Genomic DNA, 16,126 nt, shown 5'->3' with positions numbered 1-16,126 from the left:
TATATATAAATTAAACATATTTAATTTACATATGATTATTTTATTTATTTTTAATTTTCACAAAATTTGGCTCCAATGAGCCGAAATATAAGTGGGCGTCAAGCTATTCATGTAGGATGGCCCAAATCCAGATGGCGCCTCAGGGGAATCAGCCCGGCCCATGTCCTTCATCCCTCCCCCCTCCACTTCCCTCCTCAGATGAACCCTAGCTCTTTAACTTTCAGTTTCATTGAATTTGATTCCATTTATTTGGGATTTTCTTTTCTTTTTAATTGAAACTGTTGTGGCTTTTATGTGTTTTTTTGTTGGTCTGAATCAAGCCTTTGATTTTCTGGATTATATGAAAGTTGAGTTGGACAGTGAATTTCGGTGAAAGCCAAAAACATGACGCAAAATAGGGACGAACCTCCTGCGGTTCGAGTATATACCATCTGCGACGAATCAAGGTTAGTGTGCATCATCATTTAAGACTGCAGTTGAGATGAATCGAATTCTTATGAGTATTTTAACCCTAACCATCTCAATTCCTTTAATACCTCTTCTCTTTACAGATATCTGATCGTGAGGAACGTTCCAGCGTTGGGATGTGGCGACGATTTGTTGAATTTATTCGCCTCATATGGAGACATTGAAGAGTAAGCATCTTCTTTGTTGTGTGTTCTTTGTTTTCGCATTTTTCTTATTGTTTGCTTTAAAAAAATCTGGTGCCAGAGTGAAAACTGTTACCATTGATTGATGCATTGCATTCTGTTTGGTTCTTTCTGGGTACTTTTTTTTTTGTAAGGTTGATTTTTGTTGACACTTGATTTGTGTGTCTTAAGGTGCAAACCAATGGATGCAGAAGACTGTGAGCCTTTCACTGATGTTTATTGGATCAAATTTCGTCTGGTCAGTAATGCCAGGTGATTCAATAAAATTGAATTTATTTTTTCGCTCCATGTTATGCATTTATGATTTATGAATGATATTCACTTAGCAGTTATAGGTTATGTGCTTATACTTGTCAATAAACAGAGTTTGAACCACTTAACTTTTATAGATTTGCAAAAAGGAAATTGGACGAATTTGTTTTTCTCGGGAATCGACTGAAGGTTGAATATGCTCCTCATTTTGAGAGCCTTTCTGACACAAAGGAGAAGTTAGAAGGGAGGAGAAAGGAAGTTTTATCACGACTGAACCGTAAGTTTCTATGTTGTGGGCATGATCGAAACTTAAAATACTTGCAACACAGATGAGGGGTATTTGAAATGATGTGTTACTGAGGATTTATGTTCATGCATGTTTATGTCATGATATCAGCTGGAAGATCCAAAATGCCAACAGTTCATAATCCAGATGCTTTGGATGAGCCTTTATTGGTTAAAAATCCCTCACAGACCAATTGCATTTCAAAGCAGATGAGCTTTAACCAGAGGTGATATATATTTTTATTTGAATTTTGGAGTTCTATTCCTGTCATAAAGCCTTTTGGAGGTTGTTTGCTCTGTGATGCATAAGATGGAACTTTCCTTGCTGCAGGATATCTGGAGAATCAGATCATGTTTCTTGCATTAAAGATTCTTCAATCACAACAGTTTCCTCTAACCAGGTTCTGCACTCTTTACATATTGGCATCTTGAAAGCTTTTCTTCTCCCACTGGTTTGGATTACATGAATTGAAATGAAAAATGCTTTAGGCATGACAATAGCTGGTGACCGTCGATGGCAATTGAGGTAGCTAGTGTTGTTGCCCACTGGTGGTTGCACTTAGAGTTGCAACTCAAGATGGTGGATACGATTGTAAAACAACTCTAGCCCAAAATTAATGTTTTGATGAGTGCTTGTCGCCCTAGCCAAGGCTAGCAAGCTCTGGTTAAATTGAGATAGTTTGTTAGCTTGGAATGGAAAAGTTAACTTAATTGCTTACCTTGACTACTTTTTAATGCCTCTCACAATTTCTCTTGAGCAAACATACCATGGAGGATATTTTAAGTTTAAAGAATAAGATATCTGTGGAAGAATGCTTGAAACAATTTCCACGATATATGGGCCAAAAGAGGAAATGTGTTTGAAAATCAAGTTAAATTAAAGGAAATCTCTAATGAGATAAAGTCGTGTGTATTAAAGAAAAATAATTGGAGTTATGAATTTTATATTCATTACAGTTATGAAGAATCATGTGGCATTCAAAACATAGTTTATCAAAGAGTTTCCTTCTACTTTGTCTCCAATGACCATAATATATAATAACATATATAAGCATGTTAGTGGGGCTTTTTGCCCGGGCACAATAATTTTTTTAAAAATGCATTCCACTAAAAATAATTATAAAACTACCACACTTTTGGATTTCAAGTAGACTAGTTCAATATGAAAAAAGTGAACTCGTCTTTTGAAAAGACCAATTGAGTACAAAAATTTTCAAGATAAAAAGGTAAATTCATCTTTTCAAAAGACGAATTCAATGCAAAAAGTGAATTCATCATTTGAAAAAACGAGTTCCATGCAAAAATAAAACAAGTAATCAAAAGTGTCATATTTTTTGTATTTATTTTTTAAACAACCGTTTTTTAATAATATTTAAAAAAAAAAAATCCATGTTAGTACCTATAAAAAATATACTAACATGATCAATATTATAATTAATATATGTATATATATATATATATATATATATATATATATATATATATATATATATATATATGAAAAATGAGAAAATATATTAAAAGCACATGAAAAAAAGTGCATCAAAGTACACACGATATATACAATATGCACCAACAGTCAAACAAAAATGAATGATCAGCATTTTACCCTACATGTATAAATAGATTGACCTTCAAGGATGATGTGTTGTCAACCAGAGATTAAAATACTCTTTTGTTTATTCTCTTTGGTCTGAGGCTAAGTTGTTTATAGTTGAATGCCCTTTAACTATGGTTAATTTTATTGATTAGTTGGGATCCTATTAAGGTTGTTTTTTGGGCTAGCTGGATGTTATTCTCCTTCTTCTTTTTTTGTGGCCCTTTTGGTGGTGGGTGTATAGGTTTGTATACCTTGAGTCGCTTTTTTGGCGTCTCTTTATATATATTTTTTTATAGGTAAAGAAAATTCATTAAGAGCCAAAAGGCTAGAGAAAGGGTATAGACGGAGTATACCAAATACAAAGCAGCAAAAAACAAATGAACAAACAAGCCTGACCCTTACTTGGTGGCTGGCCAGTCAACGAAATCTATCAAAGACAAAGTGTGTTCCTCTATGTATACCCTAACCCAATTCACAAAAGTGTACAAAAAAATGGATTTAATATCTTGATCGTTCCTCTCAATATCGTCGAAAGCCCTTCTATTCCTTTCTTTCCAAATGGTCCACATCGGGCAGAGGGGGGCAGCTCTCCAAGCTTTCTCCCTTTTCTTGCCCACAAAAGAACCATGCCAACCCAGGAGGTTTCTTTTCACAGAGGAGTGCATCACCCATTGCACCCCAAAAAGGGAGAAGATCAGAAGCCATAACATTCTAGCTTTCTCGCAGAACAGAAGAAGGTGATCTGTGGTTTCCTCCTCTTGTTTACACAAAAAACATTTGTTGGGAATGCTCCAACCAAATCTCTTCAGGCGGTCAGTGGTGAGTAGCCTGTTCCAAGCCGCCTCCCACCCAAAGAAGCTAGCTGTCAGCCCCTTAGCCACTTGACCCGAATAGGGAGGGAAAGGATCATGGGTAGGCCTTGCACCCATGAGAATGTAGACAGGGAAGCAAGGAGGGTCTGGAGGTTTGGTGGTTCAAACCCCAGAAGATAAGTGAGAAGGCAGAAGTCAAGTCTGACAAGCACCGCGTGCGCACCACGGGCGAGCCAGACACGCACCGCGCGCGCACCGCGGGCGAGCCAGACGCGCACCGCGCGCGCACCGCGGGCGAGCCAGACTCGCACCGCGCGCGCACCAGACACTTGTGGGCTACGAAGTGGGTGCAGATGGGGGTCGAGGGTTAATATTGGAAATTATTTTATTTATTAAATAATTCCATTATGTCTCCTCAGACATTTTGATGTCTCCTGGAGAAACTTTGGAAACGGCCCGTATTGCTCTTTAAGGGGGGGTAGGTGACTCAAGGGGGCGCCGAGGGGGATCTTGAGCGCACCAAGGGGGCACCATGGCACGGCCTTGGGCATGCCTAGGACACACGGAAGGCACTCGAGCGCACACCCACATGGGCTCAACGACATGTGAGGGTGCACCCCGTGGCCGCAACGGCACGGGGCCAGGTGCAGCCTACCTCCTCCCCGCGCAGGCACGAGGGCGCCTAATCCTTGTGCGGTGAGCCAGCTGAGCAAGCCATGGGCGTAACGCCATGGTCTAGTGGAGCAGCAGCTGACTCGCATCATGACATGCCTACTCACAGCACAGGGGCGCAATGCCCTGTGCACCAAGAAGGGCCCAGCCATCAGTGTGGGGTGGCACATTGAAGCACCAGACCTGGTCAAGCTGGTTCGCGCATGCTGCCTAGTTCAAAGAGCCTTGATCAAGACACGTTGGTGAAGCACTCGGTCACAAGCGGCACCTTTGGGGGAAGGCAGCAGCTTGTTAGGAGGACTCACCAGCAGCTGAGGAGATGGGCTCAAGACAAGGTAGCTGGTCAGCTAGTCAGTGGCAGCTAGCTGGAGCAGCAGAGGACCAGGTCAACAAGCAGCAGTTGGCTGAGGTGCTGAAGGCTTGATGCATGGAGGTGGTCCACGAGCAGGCCACGACTTGGAGGGTGGGTGGTTATGCAAGGCGGTTCAGGGCGGTTCCAGCCAGTTGCATAACCACCCAAATTGGCTCCAAGCTTGAATTTTTGAAATTCAAATTGTAACTGCAGCAGTGTATCTTTTAAAAGGGCACCTGCATCCTTGAGACGGGCGGAGAGGGGGAGAGAATTGTGAGTTAGGGTTCTCTGAAAGCTTAGGGGTGTAAGCTTGCTCTCTGACTCAGGGAGAACGATTTTGTAATCTTGTAGTTGAGAGTTAATACAAGTTGGGAAGGTTCCCGTATCTCTGTTGTCCCTGTTTTGGTTTCTTTGCTGTTGCCTAGTTCCTTATTTGTTTGCTTAGTGTTGCTTTGGTTTTCAAAGTGTGCTGGGAAGGAAGGTTGGCTAAGGAACGGTCCTTAGCACCGCACATCCAAGGTGAAAAATTTAGGCCAAAATCGAGGGTGTGACCCTAATTGGAACCCAAGGTGTCCAAATAGTTCTAGCCGGGAAGGGGGGCTTGGTGTCCCTTGAAAGTGAACTATAAAAAGACTTGACAAAAAAGGTCCCATTCTTGTTCTCTTTCCACCGGAACAAGTCCTCCACACCTCTTCTAATGGTCAAAGGATGAAGCTTACATAATAAGCTTTCTACTTCTCCCACCTCCCAATCATTAAGGTGCCTATTAAAACGAAGTCCCCAGCTTCCCCCAACTTCGTCTTCCTCCCAAGCCTCAGCGACCCAGCCTTCTTTGTTGACGGAAAGATTAAACAAGATGGGGAAAGCTTCTTCCAGAGCTTGATTTCCACACCACAAGTCCTTCCAAAATTTCACTCTAGTGCCATCCTCTATGATGAAGCGGGAATGAGAACGAAAGTTCTCCCAACCATTTCTGATAGCCTTCCAAACCCCCACCCCATAACGGTCTCTTACTCCTTTGGAGCACCATCCCCCCTCTTGGAGGTCATACTTACTAGAGATAATTTGCTTCCAAAGGGACTCATTCTCATTAGCTAATCTCCACAACCACTTCCCAAGAAGGGCCTTGTTAAAAGTAGATAGATTGCGAATGCCCAGGCCTCCTTCCTTTTTAGCAGCACAAATAGCCTTCCAACTCACCAAGTGGGGTTTATTCTCTAAGGCACCACCGCCCCATAAGAAATCCCTTTGGATCTTTTCAAGTCTTGCGCACACTTTCTTGGGGATCACAAAGAGAGAAAGGAAATAGGTTGGGAGACTAGAGAGAGTGCTTTTTAGCAAGGTAAGAGGGCCACCTTTGGAGAGGTATTGCCTTTTCTAGAGAGACAACCTTTTCCTGAATCTTTCTTCCACTGCATCCCACACCCTAGTAGATTTGTAAGGGTCTCCAAGGGGAAGACCCAAGTAGGAGGTAGGTAAACTCCCTATCTTACATCCCAAGACCGACGCAAGAGTCTCCATAGGAATGCCTTCCCCCACTGGGATGGCCTCCGTTTTGCTTAGATTGACTTTTAATCTTGAAATCGCCTCAAACCACATGAAGGTCCAGCTAAGATATTGCAACTGATCTGCTTCGGCGTCACAGAAGATTAAGGTGTCATCGGCAAACAAGAGATGGGACACGAGCAGCCCCTCTCTTCCTCTTCCTCCCACTCTGAAACCAGAAATAAAGCCCCCATTTCTTGCACAAGACAGCAATTGGCTAAGGGCTTCCATGGCAAAAAGGAATAGATAGGGGGATAGAGGGTCGCCCTGTCTCAATCCCCTAGAGCTACGAAAGAACCCCAAGGGGCTTCCATTGATGAGGATTGAGAAGGTAGCCGTAGAGCAGCACCAATTCATCCACTTAATCCATCTATGCCCAAATCCCATCTTAGACATCACATCCATGAGAAAGTCCCACTTGACATGGTCAAAAGCCTTCTCAATGTCCATCTTGAGAAGGAGGCCCGGGTTGTTGCCTTTCAATCTAGAATCAAGGGCTTCATTAGCGATAAGAACAGCATCCAAAATCTGTCTCCCATGAACGAAAGCATGCTGAGAATCAGAAATCACCTCCCCCATCACTGATTTTAGTCTATTGGCAAGGACTTTGGCAAGCAATTTGTACACACTCCCTACTAGGCTGATTGGTCTGAAATCTCTTAGGTCTTCGGTCCCCTCCTTCTTAGGAATGAGCAAGAGGAACGTGGAGTTTAAGCTTCTTTGGAAAGTCCCATGGAGGTAGAACTCTCTAAAGAGACCCAAAATCTCTGGTTTAACAACGTCCCAACAAAATTTTCAATTAGGACAGCAACTTAAGCAAGTCGAAACTAGCTAAACCTAACCAATAGACAAGCCTTGCCTGAATTTTTAGGACAATTTAAAGTTCATTTACATTTTTATACATGTAGGGTAAATTTTTTTTTTTTTTTTTTGATAAGAGAATTTCATATAAAAATTTTGGTAATTGCTTTGTTCTAAAACTGGACCTTATGCCAACAAACACTTCTCTCTCGTATTTGTCTCAGGATTATTTCGGGTCCCCATCAATGAATCAGACAGTTCGGTTGGTAAGGGAGAAGCTTGATAAGGTGATAAACCTCTACAGCACAATTACCTTTTGAAAGTTTTTAAAAAGTTCAACATTGATTTTATTAAAATCTGTTGCAGATACAATCAAGCAGCCAGCACTTAGAAGCTGAGCCTGCATTCAAGAAAACTCGAGTGGACAACAGAAGAAGAATCTAATGATTTTTTAGCCTGAGTTCTGGATCCTTTCACATTGGTTCATGCTATTTTTATCACATCAATTGATCTACATATTGTGCTCATGTAAATTTCACTCCATCTTTAATGCTGGAAATGCTAATTTCTAGTCTTGTTAGTACTTACCTTGCATGTTAAATTTTCTCCTCACTCTTTTTTTCTTTTTGTCCTAATAGGTAAAATCTGAATTTATAAAAGGTGGCAAAGAGGAGGGAACCCAGGCATGGGATGTAGACAACGAAACATCCAAAGAACAAAAACAAAACAGTGTTGCAGTTTTGTATAACTGCTGATGTAATTGCAATATTTCAATGGGAAGTCAAGGAAATAGAAATCATGTAGGTATTGTTGTTTAGCTCGTTGAAATCAATTTGTTCTCAATATATGAGATGAGGATAAATTGCCAAATGCCCGATTCCTCAATTTGTTCTCAATATATAAGATGAGGATGAGTTGCCAAATGCTCCAATTCCCGTGTGTTAATTGGTCTTAAGTCCAAATGTTCATAACTTTGGTGGTTTGCCCTTTACCCCCCGAGGGAAGGAGCGTAGAAGGTGTGCTAAGAACTAATTGGGGATGATTGTGCCTGAGCCAAGCACCAGAGAGAATTGCTTGAATGCGAGAATCAAAAGCCAGTTAGTAACACCCAGTGTTTAGGGCTACTTGTTTGGCTACAGGGTCTGTACATAAACACACCAACAGCTGAGGATCCCTAGGAGCTCCACAAAATGCTTGCCTTCGCCTAAGACGTTTCCTCCCCAGTTGGATTGCTGCTTAGAGCAAAAGCACCCTGCTTGGAAGGCTGAAACAACCCGCAGAGCCGCCAATCATTAAAAATCACCACTCCAATTTTCCATCTTATGAAAAGTATGGTTAATCCAAATACATGTCATAATTTCACAATTTCAGGTTATTTTAAAGGCAATTTTAGACAACATTAAGGAGGCTTGTGTCGGTAATTTTCCACCTGTAAGCAATTTGATTGATTACTTAGGACAAGTACACCTGCACGCCGGTAGTTTTCATAGACTGGCAGACGGGACAAACACTAATTAACCCCTCGCATTCCTTACATATACACAGGTGCCTACAAGGAATCAACAAGATGGAAACTTCCTTACTCTTGCATGCTCGGCAAATCATTTGGTCCTTCAAGCCTTCTTTATTCTGGGAATTTGCCCTCCCAGGGCCACCTGGTATGGCCATATTGTGTGGGTCAATATAAGAAGCAGCATCATCAACTTCACTGTCTCCAAATCCTTCCTTCCCTTGGTCAGCCCCCTGTGAAATTGCATGCTGGAGGTTGTTCTTCAAGAGATTAACCACAGACTCATTGTACTTTGCTTTGTAGTGCCAATTCTGGGCTTCAACCGCTGCCTGCTTTATTTTCTCAACCAGTTCCCGATTCTTGCGGTTCATGTTTTCTAACTCAAGATCTTTCTCACGTAACTTCTTTCTGACAACTTTCTCTATGGGAGCCAGGAAGGAAGTCATGTGTCTCTGCCTCATGTTCCTTACCCCCTTCACCAAGTGTTCTTCCTGCATGACACCAATCAAAACTTCGTGAGAGGTGCAAAGAATAGTTGGAAAAGTATTTTGGAGAGTTTTCATTTGAAACAAATCGACTTTTTAATCAATCGGTGCAATGTATTTCAATAGATGATTAATTACTTGCTATAATTCAGAAATTTATCATACTGGTACCTGAATTTTGATGTACTGATCAAATTCTTCTTTCTGTCTGTCGAGCTCAGCCCTAATACTGTCACCAAGTGACAGGATGACTGATGGTGCCGCTGTCATGCTTCCACTTGATGTAACAGAGGAATTGTGCTCATCATCATCATATGATAGCTTTAGCCCAGTTGACACAGGATTCTGGATGAGAAAACTTGCAGATCGGTCAGCTTCATCTTGAGAAATGTTATACTTCAAGGAAATTTGATGCTTTTGCCGCCTCGAGATTTCTTCTGCTTCATTCAAAGAAATATGAAGTTTTTGCCGCCTTGTGAAATCTTCTGCTTCCCTACCTCGTTTGTTGGGCTGAAGCATGGAAGTGTTAAGCTCATTTCCAAAGTAATTTACAGGATCAACACCACACCCAGCTGGTACTGTAACATGCAGAGCAGATTAATCATTTCTAAGACACCAGACCAACAAATGTCAAGAAAATCATGAAAGTAAATGCAGCATATGACCAGAATTATGGAGGCATTAGAACCACGGTTCTCGATGACTTATCATATATAATATGATACCATGCATTTTTGGTAATATATATATACATGTAGCAAAAATAAAAGTGAGGCAACGGTCCCAGTGGAAAGACTAAATATATATTGCTAAAGAGACGAGAAACACTGAAATTTAAATGGATTATGGTCCAAAAATACATTACAAATGTGTCATTTGAATGAAGTATATGTTATATAGATGATTTGAATATTGACCTCAAGGATGTTTCTTTAACAAATTAGTTTTTCTTTTTCTTTTGTGGATTCCATCAAAACATATTTACATGTCTATGTTTACCTTTAGCCTGGTATCTTCAATGAAACTTTTAAACCATACCATCTTTCATGAAGTAAGTTGCATTTTTCTATTTTCTATTTTCTATATTCAGTATTATATGTGTTTCATGTCTATACATTATTTTGTACCTTTTCCAATGTAAAAAAAATAACAGGTAACATAGAAGAATAAAAAACAATAGACTAGGCGATCCACAAGTTTACATTTAGCCTTGGTATCTTCCATGAAATTTGTTATATATGGCAACCATGCTCTCTTTCATGAAGTATATTGCATTTTGCCCCATTTTGTGTGTATCATTTTATTTCATATATCTATACATAGTACTTTCTACCTTCCCAACATGGAAAAAGAATGGTATGTGGTATAGAAAAATAGGAAATGATATACAAGACATTTACAAGTTCATGCTGATCGTTAAAAACTAAATGACCATAAATAACTGTAACTAGCCAGTAGAATGATTTCATAATTATGAAGTTGTTTTCTTTGTTTCACAATGTGATTAATAACTATGCAACGGGGCCATAATCTCTAAAAATGCAAAGGCACTAACTCTTCACTGTAATTTTCATCTTATTATTTGTTACATCCCAATAAGATAATAAATTAATGCTTTCCATCTCAGCTATGTTCTTTAAACTTTTCTGTGAAGAGGTGACTGCTGAAGCTATAACTCTCAATTATCATCAAACTGATACAGGATTCAATGCAACTAGCAATAGTGCACTGCAATATGTCTACAACCTAACAACAGGATGATAACCAAAGATCATTTCAGTTTAGGCAGGCCCATGATAAAAACTGCATGTCCTAGTTTTGCTGGTGTCAACAACAAGGGCCAAAGGCTCGACTAATTTCCTAAACAAGCTTCATGCACACCTTGTTGGCATAAGGCAGATATAAGAGCCCAGCAAATGCAATCCAACAATTAAATTCAATGTATTTCCTTATCTTTTATGCAGGAACTAATGAATGAAAATCAAACAAAAGTTCCATGTCTCCCAAGATAAATGTCCCACAGAAGGTTTAAATAAAACTGGACTATTATTTGAATGGGCCAGATATATACATGTTATTTATTACCGCTATGTTATTTATCTCCAGAGGTAGCTGGAATGGTAAGTGCAAGCAAGCAAATAGCTATAAATTTATCAACATGTTAACCACATCCAGAAGTACCAAAAGAAAAAGGAAACAGAGGAAAAAAAAATCAGTCAATAAAGCAGAAGGATAGAATTAAAGGAGTAATAAATACTCATCTGCATGCAATTCATTGCAAGGATAATGTAACAAACACTCAAAATTTTAGAAAAACTTGTTTTCCCAACAATAAGGGCTGAGAACTTACAATTCCCAAATACAATAAGGGCTGAAAACTTACAATTCCCAAATAACTGCAACTGATTTGATGCATTTGTGTGACACTGGAAACCACTCTCGCCCAGGAAAACAGGAAGCATATGATTGCTATTGCTGCCTCCCAACATTATCCCAGATTTCTTGTGAAGAATTTTAATAGTTAATGAGAATCTACCTGTAAAAGAATAAGGGAAAGAAAGTTCAAATCTGAACTCTGACAACACCTAAGACCATCTAAAGAATTGCCTGCACAATCAAACAACAACAACAATTTCCTCTGTTTCAAAACCATATAATTTCAATAGGCATCTAATGCTCAGCCACCCCTAAGGCGTACTTAGCCACTCAAAGTTGGAAATTCAAATTCATGGTGTGGTCGATGCCAAAAAGATAAAATATTCATCATTGCATCCCTAATGCATTTTCAGACCACAGAGTGCTCTCACATTACAATAAAAAACTTATAATCCTTTGCACTTCTTTCACTTTTCATTTGGAGTTTTCATTCAACCTTGAGGAAGATCATCAATAGAAACCAAAGGGGCTATAAAAAAAAATAGTTACTAGTTTGGGAAGCATGCACAACTTGTAAACTCCAGGAAATTAAAAGAGATAGACTGCATCTTAACATGTTTAAAAAAAAAAGAAAGAAGAAAGAAGAACAAAGAAAATCTATCATTGGAAAAAAATTATGAAGCAATGGTTATGGAACATATAACCACGCCTCAGAGATTTTGCCTCACCATTAAAGAAATATCTGTTTCAATCTGCTTTAGAGATCCCTTTGGAAAGTCTTCCAAAATGGAAAACGAAGATTCACCATGGAAAGAGAGTTTCCCATCATGAAGATTCAACAACCATCAACATTAGCTCTATATGGAGCATGAAAAAAAAAAGAAAAAAGTGTTGAAGAGATGACTGACTATAGATCAGTTCTCATTAATATGCATTTGCATTTACACATTAAGAAATAAAATAAAATTTGGATCACAACTTCCCCATTAATGTTAAGAGGACGAAGAGGCACTGATCAGTGATCGCAGAATGCAAGCACCTCTATATGTAATAAAGGCACAAAAAATAGGAAAATCAAAGCAAACAACCGATCAGATTCCCAAATAAAAGAAATAACGGCATCATTTAAGATCCAATGCTAGTTTCACAACTATATGTATCTCTCAATTACAAAATAAAAAATAAAATAAAATAAAGCAAAAAAAAAAAAAAATACTGTGGTTTCTCAGCCATGAAACTAAAGGATGAGAGATTCTATTAATCATAGAGAAAATTTTTAAGAATTTAAGCGATTAGAACCAAAGAAATCTAATACAGTGAGAAATTTAATTATAAATTATAAAAGATCCAGATCTCCTTTAACATTTTGATTAATTCTACAGTCAAACCAAAACCATGATCCGCACCAAATTCTATCAAGCAATATGCAATCAATATCACCTTACCTGAATCGCCGATACTTCAGTCCAGATTCACGATAAAACGAAGAGCAACAAAATCGTCAGATAAAGCAGAAACGGAAAACCAATCCTCTAAATCATCCACCGAGAATTGATTCGAGCATTCAAAAATGCATCACCATCACCATGAATCAACCAGAGGTTGAATTAAAAGAGAAGAAAACGTCCGTTTGGTTGGAATCAGAGAGTGGGTGCGTGCGGTCAGGAACTATTATTATTATTATTATTTATTAAGCACGGTCAAATTTGAAGGAAATTGAATTGAATGAAACGGTGCATCGTTACGGAAAAAGATGTCCTTTCGTTGGTGAGAATGGGCTTCTCTGCCTTCGTGGAAATTTGTTAGAAACGTTCAAATTCTGATCAGAGCGGCCCCCACACTCTTCACCCAACATTTCCTTTCTGGTATTTTATTTCACTGTCCTCGCATTCAAACCTCACCTGCCATGGTCCAAGGGTGTTTGGGTAAAACTCTCCCTTTTATTGAATCATGATCGATGTACGAGGCCACATAAAATTAAAAAAAGCGGGAAAAAGTTTGGGGTGGCTGACTACTGACCGCTTCAAAATGGGTCCACTCGGTAGTTGCGCGCCACTTGGCGGGTAAAATTTGGCGGTTCTTGCTGGAAGCCACCCTTCACGGCAATGGAACTGGTTTGATTCTATTAAATCATCCTTTGTAATTATCACAATATGGAATATGGAATAATGCGTTTCACACTGTAAATTAAAAGAAAAAGGGAGGCTTATGGACTGGGCTGGCTGTTTTCTCAGCTCTCATGTCGCTTAGACGATTCAAGTAATTGACCTTGTAAAATTACCAACACGCACGGCATTTAGACAAGTTGACTGCTTTACTATTGGATTTATTTATTTATTTATTACGAAAGAATTGATTGGATGGGGTAGAAACTCTTATTATACCCATCAAAATTACTTTCAAAAATCTTAAAATTTGAGATAATAATTTTTTATTTTAATATCTCATGTTTTTAATTAGTTTTTAAAAATCATCATATTTTTAATGTTATAAAAAATTGTATCCAAATTGAAGCTAAATTTTTTATTTATAATTTTAATTTAAAAACTTTATTTTAAAATAAGCTTAATTTTAAATTTAAAAGAGATTTATTATACATTCCATAAATCCATCACTTTTATTAATATATTTTTCATTTTAATTAACATAATCTATATCTATATCTATACTATATCAAAACTACGGCTACATGATAAAACTTTTTTACCCAAAAACACCTTATCAATAAAAAAATTTCTAACGAAAGAACCCTTAAAAAAATTAATTCCCTTTTTAAATCAAACAATTAGAACGAATTTTTAATTCATACCTTTTTCAATCCAATTTCTAACTAATTGTTATTATTTAGTTTAATTCATACCTACCCAAAAACACCTTATCAATAAAAAATTTCTATCTAAAAAACCTTTGAAAAAAAAATAATTATCTTTTAAATCAAATAAACAAAGCCGCTTTTGGATTTATACCTTTTCAATTCATACCTTTTTTTTTTCTATCATAATTATCATTATTCTAAGTGGATTTTTCAAAATTTCCCCATTCGTTTTCTACTATCATTGTCATTGTTCAAATTGATCAACTGCATATAGATATTAAAATCTTAAAATTTCTCAGGAGGGAGTCAAACGAATACCTATAAGACAAAAATATCTTTAAATTTTTTTTAATATAGAGATAATTATATTGAGTGTTATTTATGTTATTTTATATATTTACTAGAAAATAAATTTTTTTGTTTTTAAAAGCATGTGAGAGAATATGAAAAAATCCAATAAAAAAATTAGTATGTAAATTTATTCTTTCAAGACTTATATAGAAATCAAGTAGAAATTCGAAATCAAATAATTGAATTAAATATGAAGCCAAATTAAAAAAAAAAAAAAATTGGGATTAGATATAAATAATATTACATGGCACCAAATTTTATGATAATAAAAATATTTTTTAATCAATTTTTTTACATTAAAAAAAATAAATACCATCTTGGTCATTTACCATAACATTTACCAATGTTAGTTTAAACATAGGGTTTATTTCTTTTACACTAAATTTGTAAAAAAGTTTGTGTTAATTATCTTATATATGTTTAAATACTTTTTAGTTTTTTCCTTTTATATAAGAGTTTTTCAATAAAAATAAAAACAAAAATGAATTAATTTGAGTAAGAAATTTATGAATTTAAAGAAAAATCTCAAACCGATAGCAATGTCAAACATAACATAACCCATTAGAGTTGAAGTGAAAAAATTGAAAAGAATACATAATGACAAAAGAAAGAGAAAAATTTTCAAACTTTAAAGAGAATAAAATTTATAATAGATGAAAAATTTTAAAAGTTTTCAAACTTTTAATGATAAATTTTTATAACATTAATTATATTAATAGTGTGGTTTTAAAGATAATGAAATTTATAACTTTAAGACATTTTTGGAGTGAAAAAATAGAAGATTAATAAAAAATTAATGATTGGTTTTTATACACTTACTTTTCAAATAAAATAAAATAAATTTTTTTATTAAATTTTAAAATTCTTATGGAAAAATTATTGACTTTTGTTATGTTGGTCAAAATTATTTTTAAAAATTATATTTTTAATTCATTTTTAAAAACCATTATATATTTTGTAAAACTTATTATTATTTTTTATTTCTAAAGATAAAAATTAGAATCCAGATTAAATTAAACAATTTCATATCAAAGAAAAATGTATAATATATCAAATTATTCAATCAACAAAAAAAAATATAAAGGAAAAAATAAGTTTTGTTCTAAAAGTATTTAAAAAAAAATCAAAAGAATTAAAATTTCAATATAATTTTTTTTATCAATTTGGTAAATTTTATATCAAAATCTTAATATTTTTAAAATAATGTTGTAAATTTCTTAATAAAATTTAAATTTATTTAAATAAATAATGTAAATGAGTGATGAAACTTTTTATTCAATAATTATTTATAATATAATAAGTATTATTATTAATTCACTATTATTTAATTAAATATAAAAGTTTAAAATATTTCAAATATCTCAAAATGAATGAAAATTAATATTACGGTTACAAAAAGTAAAAGGTTTCATGTAATTTTTGAAAAAAAATTAATTTATTTCATTGAAAAAATGAAAGATAAGTTAGAATAAGAAGAAAAGATTAATTATAAATTTGAATATTAAATACATTTTATTTATTTTCTCAAAACACACTCAGATATGATTTAAAATACTTCAAATTTGTTACTAAGAAAAAAAAACCTGATTTGTGAGAGAATTCCAAACAAATTCTAATTGT

General features: G+C 36.1%; 2 protein-coding genes across 4 annotated transcripts; one reads left to right on the top strand and one right to left on the bottom strand.

Moving 5' to 3' along the window:
• The first annotated feature begins 123 nt into the window (after nt 1-123).
• Nucleotides 124-7,900, top strand: LOC117917102 (RNA-binding protein 48). Of its 2 annotated transcripts, none has more exons than XM_034833333.1 (9): nt 124-446; nt 552-635; nt 822-902; nt 1,040-1,179; nt 1,300-1,414; nt 1,519-1,588; nt 7,194-7,256; nt 7,336-7,429; nt 7,608-7,900. In XM_034833333.1, the coding sequence occupies exons 1-8, from the start codon at nt 385-387 to the stop codon at nt 7,411-7,413; spliced, it is 693 nt and encodes a 230-aa protein (XP_034689224.1). In that variant the 5' UTR covers nt 124-384; the 3' UTR covers nt 7,414-7,429; nt 7,608-7,900. The 2 variants fall into 2 exon arrangements, 1 of the variants encoding a protein (XP_034689224.1); XR_004651624.1 differs by having other exon boundaries at nt 125-446; nt 7,336-7,497.
• Nucleotides 7,901-8,208: 308 nt separating this feature from the next.
• Nucleotides 8,209-13,105, bottom strand: LOC117917087 (E3 ubiquitin-protein ligase BOI-like). Of its 2 annotated transcripts, XM_034833324.1 has the most exons (5): nt 12,786-13,105; nt 11,348-11,500; nt 9,136-9,542; nt 8,381-8,970; nt 8,209-8,342 (listed from the first exon to the last, which is right to left on the bottom strand). In XM_034833324.1, exons 2-4 carry the CDS (start codon nt 11,451-11,453, stop codon nt 8,422-8,424), a joined length of 1,062 nt encoding a protein of 353 aa, XP_034689215.1. In that variant the 5' UTR covers nt 11,454-11,500; nt 12,786-13,105; the 3' UTR covers nt 8,209-8,342; nt 8,381-8,421. The 2 variants fall into 2 exon arrangements, with proteins under 2 accessions (XP_034689215.1, XP_034689208.1); XM_034833317.1 differs by having other exon boundaries at nt 8,259-8,970.
• Nucleotides 13,106-16,126: the final 3,021 nt, after the last annotated feature.

Source organism: Vitis riparia, chromosome 1 (assembly GCF_004353265.1).
Source record: "Vitis riparia cultivar Riparia Gloire de Montpellier isolate 1030 chromosome 1, EGFV_Vit.rip_1.0, whole genome shotgun sequence".
Taxonomy (NCBI): domain Eukaryota; kingdom Viridiplantae; phylum Streptophyta; class Magnoliopsida; order Vitales; family Vitaceae; genus Vitis; species Vitis riparia.
The sequence above is the reverse complement of the archived record's forward strand: the minus strand, read 5'-3'. Positions and strand labels throughout refer to the sequence as shown.